The 6,247-nt window shown below is 27.2% G+C and overlaps 1 protein-coding gene across 1 annotated transcript; it reads right to left on the reverse strand.

Annotated features, from left to right (window-relative positions):
- Positions 1 to 371: 371 nt before the first annotated feature.
- On the reverse strand, positions 372 to 3,119 carry LOC124943759 (probable rhamnogalacturonate lyase B). Its single transcript, XM_047484230.1, has 10 exons — positions 2,926 to 3,119; positions 2,720 to 2,834; positions 2,461 to 2,631; positions 2,034 to 2,180; positions 1,845 to 1,954; positions 1,674 to 1,761; positions 1,453 to 1,594; positions 1,236 to 1,389; positions 825 to 941; positions 372 to 735 (listed from the first exon to the last, which is right to left on the reverse strand). Exons 1-10 carry the CDS (start codon positions 3,117 to 3,119, stop codon positions 372 to 374), a joined length of 1,602 nt encoding a protein of 533 aa, XP_047340186.1.
- Between the last annotated feature and the right edge of the window lie 3,128 nt (positions 3,120 to 6,247).

Below are 6,247 nucleotides of genomic sequence, written 5' to 3' on the forward strand. Positions count from 1 at the left end.
CTTATTCATACTATTGTTATTATTTATATATATTATAATAGATATATATATTATATTATATATATATATATATATATATATATATATTTAACAAATGTGTCATTTAATCGAACTGATTAAACTGATCATACTTCAACGATTAAACTGTACATTTTTTTCAATATTGACTATATCGAACCACTTGCCCATTACTTTCATGTTAGCAAGATGAAATTAAATAGAATAAGAAGTAAATATAATAAGAAGTAATATATCTTAAGTTATGATTTAGGGTTAAGCTATGAGTAAGTTATATGACAATTTAGTAGAAGCTAATTAAGTTAAACAAAATAATTTATAAATTTCAATAATCTCTACAATTATGGTGTTCTTCATCGCCTGGAAGGGGCTTCGAGACGAATATAATCGTACATAAGCCCATTGAATGGAGTTCTTCCTCTAGTTTGTGTTAGATAAATAACATTTTTTCCCATGTATAATTGACTTCCCCGAAAGGAAACACTATAGAGCCTATATAGTCCATGATCACTATGTCTTGCAATCATATTTTCTGTTCCAATTAAACCGGTTGTGAAAAGTGGTAGCTTTTCATATCTATTCACTCGCACCTGCAACTCAGCCCCAGATGCCCCAGCTATTGCCAATTGAAGAGTGTACATCCCGTTCTTCTCGATGTGTTCTAGTCGAAAAACAATTTGCCACGTGGTGCCTTCAAACACATTTTTCTGTGAATTTCTTTGTAAAAGAACAAAAAAATTACTTTGTGGTTAATTGTAACTCATAAATTTAGTTGTGAAATGAAAGCTAGATATACAATATAGCACCTTGTAACTTGAGCAAATAACCAATGTTTCGTGTGGTTACTCAATCCGACAATATAGACAAGATCTCGACGAGGATACATTTGACTATATCGGTACCATAGCCCGTATTGTCTAAATCTGCATATAAAACAAACAAGCCAATTTTCTTATAAATAATCATGTTTTCTAACATTTGAAATTGGAGTTGGAGATGAGTTTAGATGGAAAATAACAAAAAATCCCATAAATACATGTATAATTATATTATGTTTAAAAAGATGAACTCATCTAGATCAACATTCTTGACAAAAGAAAGTTTTTCTACATAAATTTATCTTTTTTATCATTCAAAATCATCTATAGATCCAAGTATTATCTTTAAACGAATGTTTATAAAAGTATGGAATTAAAATAAAAGGATAGAGGCCTCACTTCTCGAAACTTTTGAAGATGTAGTTAGAATAGTACGGATCAGAATTAGGTATGTAAAATTCTTGAGAACTACGATCTGGATAACCAATCTCCCATAAAGTCACTCCGACTCTTGGAGGCTTGAACAAAAGGTGGTTCAACCGTGTTGTAAATCCTATAATCAAACATAGTTAAATCTAAACAGCCACAAAAACAATTATTGACAAACATATATTACCTGGTGAAATGGTAACAATATAATCATATTTGTAATCCCCAATCAATCCAGGGACCCAAGCAAATAAGTTGTAATTTCCAGGTCTAACACCTTTAATAACAAAATTCCCTTTATTATCTGCTTTTGTCCAAAATTGATACCACTGCAAGAAAAGTAATTAAAAATTAAATAAAATGAACAAATAATTCAAATTAAATAAGAATATTAGTTTATAATAAAACCTTGCTTTCATATTGCCATGAACCAGCCTTCCCTGGTGCAGCCAATCCCACATAAGCATAGGCACCTTGTAGAAATTTTAAACTAATAATATGTTCAAGAAATATAATAATGTTAGCACATCTTTATAATGTATCTATTTATAAACTATAAATTAAATTTTATAATTGACCTACCCGTCTTGAACATTTAATTTTCCGATTAAAACTCCTCGTTGATTCGAGCGAGGGAAATCCGACGAAAGTGGAAAGTTGTATGGCCAACTTAGTGTTTCTTTATACAGCTAAGAAAAATAATTTTTAAAATTCAAAAGTTGAGGCAATAAAATGGTAAAAATGTGAAAATGAATTAATAATATATACCTGTAACTTTGCATCCTCCCACATTGGCCATGTTTTCTTATTGGAGTTAAGATAGATAAAAACAGGACCAAAAACCTTTTTCCATGGTTCTTTGTTTTCAAAGTACATGGCTAGAGGCAATCCAGCATAATGAGTGCTTACAAACATCTAACAAAAGCAAAATACATAAAATTATAACTACACAATAATTATATTATTTAACTTTGGAAACACTTTCTGAAAATGAATTTAAGTTTGAACCATAACAGATTTGTAAATGTTTTTGGGAAAACTTTTTTTCTTTTGGGATGTTAATTTAAACCTAAAATATAATTTAATTGAACACGTACTTGTAAATTTAATATTATTTTCTATTCGGACTCAAATTCAGCTCCAAAAATTATTTTAGATGGATAACACGAGAAATCAAAGACTCGATTAAACTCACAGAGAGCGATGTAGGGCCACAATGGGATGTGAGGTCTCTCTTTAGAGGCCCTCCAGTTCGAAACTCGTCACTCGGTGTGATTATCCAAAACCCTATATTTTCTTTTCTACTTATCCATCCATGAACTTTATTATCTTTATTGTCGGAAGCGTATTGATACTTGTCATCGACCTATAATTAAGTTATAATATATTTAGACAAATCCAACTAAGAACAACATATTAAAACATATTAAAAGTAAATTATCCATTCCACTTACCTCTCCATTTTCTAAGCGAACAGCTTCTGGGTAGTCAAGAGTCTCACCATTTGCTCGGTCCTTATTACTCGGCATTACCTTTTGTATTTCATCCGAAATGGCCATGTAATCAAATCTAGAAATTTGTTACAAATATATGTCGATCTTAACAAAATTGTTCCCTTAATTTGATTTCAAATAAAATAAAATTTAAGGCCACAACTTACAAGTCTTCCCGGAGCTTAAATACGATCCTAATCTGGTCAATCCTTGACGCAGGGAAATAGTTTTTGCGCTCGAATATTCCGTAGGCATAGAATCCAGAACTTCCTCTATGCATAATAAATCTCTTATCGATGTTTAAAGGAGCTCCGCTCCATTTCCATGTCCTACTAAATGAAATCTCTACTTGGTGTGTCATTTTGCACATGACCCTTAAGAGAGTGGTGTGCCATCAGCCCTGGAAATTTAATTTGATTAAATGTTCATTCAAATGTAACTAACTGCCTATAAAATAATAATAATAATAATATAATAATAACCTATCAATTGGTACTGATGTGTTTGCTTCAATGTCATAGTTGAGTCTTCAGTATCATAAAACATAGATTTCTCATCACCGTCACCATTCCAAACAACATCCCAATATCTAACAATTAAGAATTATAGGTATCTGTACTTAGAAAATGTAGATAAAATGTATTAATTTATTAATAATAAGATTAAAAATAATTATAATACCCTCTATTGTCCTCTTTGTTAAGAGTATCTAGTATATTTTCGATTCTAACCATATCTAATGGCTGTAACATCGCCTTGAGGGGTTGAAAATGTGACGCTCACTATACCGTTAGACATTATCACCATGAAATTAATATTTAATTATGTATTATTTCAATTAAGGATCATAAGTTAAGCTTAAAACAATAAAAGAAAATATTTGTGTTCATCAATAGCAACCTCATTAGGATATACTAGTAACTTCACGGGTGAGACAGCAAGAGCTTCAGTTTCATTCCGCAAAATTCCTCTGCAAATATTTAATTTCATAAATAAGAATAATAACCCAATTTAATTAATAGGTTATTAATTACTAAAATAAATTCTCCAAGTTTCAATCATTAAACATTTATCATAATAAGCACTCAAAAAATGATAGAATTTACTAATGAATTACCGAGTGTAATTAGATAAAGAACCACCATGGATGATGAAGAACAATTGGGCAAGAATTATCAGCCTCCATGTGCATGGATTCTTCATTTGAAGAAGGGAGATTAAAAAAATTATTTTGAATAAAAACTAGACCATATTATATTATATATATATAACTTGATCAAGTGTAGGTCAACAATTAAAAAATAATATATTTGGAGTATATTCTCAATGAATCTATAACTAGATTGTGTCTATATTTAAAAAATATTTTCTTTATTTTTCATTGAACAAAAAATTAAATTATATATTAGTAAATTTGACTAATCTTATCAATTTTCAACCTATTTTATATTTGAAGTATAGTTGACCATTTAAATTGAATCAAATCTCATATGCCTCATATATGGCTGAATATAGCTAGAATATTGATAATAGGCAGAGCCGACCCTGGGGTAAGCCCGGCAGGCAGGGCCGGCCCTAGGGTAAGTCCGAGGGCTAGGGTAGCCATTTAATAAAATAAAGAAGAGATGTTTAGTATTTTGTAATCATAAAATGGTTTAGTTTAGTGATTTTGGGTGAAATTTTAAGTTTATCCTCAGGTCATGAGTTCCAACCTTACCAAAACTTACTTTTTTATTATTTTTTTAGCGGTCAAAATTCACGTTTTTTAGGGGCAGTTTAAAAATCGGGATCGACTCTGTATATAGGATCATATATAAGTTGTTGATAAAGTATATATATATTATGAAGTTCATGTTTAGAATATGGTGAATTTAGCCTGAAACATTACACAAGGGTTAAACAGGAATTTAATTTACTTGATTACTAATGGTAAAACCTTGATAAGTTGATATAGAACTATTTGACTGAATTGTAAAATATAAATAGTCAAAAACATGTTTATTTAAATGAGTAAATAGTAGATATATATAGTCAGACACGCATATTAAAAAAAAGTAAAATATATAAATATTTTATATGCCATATATTAAATATATTATATATATATATATATATTATATATATATATATATATATATATATATATATATATATATATATATATATACTTTTAAATAGTATATATACCTATAAATACAGGATAAAAAGTCACTAATAAATAAATTTATTTTAAGAATTCAAATTTAAAAAAGTAAAATAAAAAGGTTATATTAATTTTAAACATGGCAATATATATATATATATATATATATATATATATAATATATATTATATATTACATTGAATAATGTAAGTAAAAATATATATACAATCTCTATAAATTTATGTATTAATAGTAGTTGTTACAAAAAGATAAACGTAACATTTTAAAAGAAAATTTAAAATATGCTCTTAAAGTGGAAGGTTAAGAATAGTGAATTGTTGTATTTGTTTTTAACGAATGTTACTAAAAAAAAGATAACTCTTAAACTTAGTTAAGAAAATAAAAATAATTAATAAATTTTCATTTAGAATATTACAAAATAAATAAATAAAAAGAACTATTGCCAAAATTGTTAAAATTAGTAAAAACAAATTGTGAATATTTTTATTTACATAGAATTTTCACCTGATTTTTGCAAAAGATCATTATGCTCTTTCAAAAACTTAAATGTTTAGGTCGCAATATTCACTATTGTTAAATTCTAAATTATCTAATTATTTTTGTAATTTTTTAAATTTTTTATTATTGAGTGTGACATTTTATATTTGTGAGACAAAGTTATTAATGTTTACATCTTCTATTATAATTAAATGAATTTCCCTTCTAAAAAAAATGACAATAATGATCATAAAAGCAATGAAGACTGAATATACATTAAAGAATTGGAAGAAAAATAATGAGATGACCACTTGAAAGGTAAAACACCTTAAAACAATACCATAAAGTAATTAGGTATATTTGCAATGGATCAAATCATGAATCAAGGATTATAATTTATAATTTTTTTTTTTGATAAATCCTTATTCATTTTCAAAATAATGAACATTAGGAATTCCATAAATTCTCTCGGCTGTTTCAGGGTCAGTCTTTCCTTAGGCTGTAACAGTTATTTGACTGAAGGTAGAAGTTAGAAGATGGGATATACATTTTTATTGATTTTTTTTAAATCAATTGATAACTCTAGTTTCAAAATAAAAATTATATTATCGTTTAGATTATTAATTCATGACAAAATTTAATTGTTTTTACACAATTACTTTTAAAAAGCTGTCAAAGTATTATAAAAATAATTTAAAATAATCTTACCCGATATACATTAAAATCAATTGACAACTCTAGTTTCAAATAAAAATTATATTATCGTCTAGATTATTAATTTATGACAAAATTTAATTGTTTTTACACATTACTTTTAAAGGTTGTGAAAGTATTATAAAAAAAATTAA

The sequence above is a fragment of the Impatiens glandulifera genome, chromosome 6, assembly GCF_907164915.1.
Source record: "Impatiens glandulifera chromosome 6, dImpGla2.1, whole genome shotgun sequence".
Taxonomy (NCBI): Eukaryota; Viridiplantae; Streptophyta; class Magnoliopsida; order Ericales; family Balsaminaceae; genus Impatiens; species Impatiens glandulifera.

Excerpts from the sequence above, each read along its gene's own strand:
- LOC124943759 (XM_047484230.1), bottom strand. The coding sequence starts at position 3,119 with ATGACACACCAAGTAGAGATTTCATTTAGTAGGACATGGAAATGGAGC. Across the intron at positions 2,835-2,925 it reads TTTAAGCTCCGGGAAGACTT|ATTTGATTACATGGCCATTT; the intron begins GTAAGTTGTGGC and ends ACAAATTTCTAG. Across the intron at positions 1,762-1,844 it reads TTAAATGTTCAAGACGGGTA|TATTAGTTTAAAATTTCTAC; the intron begins GGTCAATTATAA and ends TCTTGAACATAT.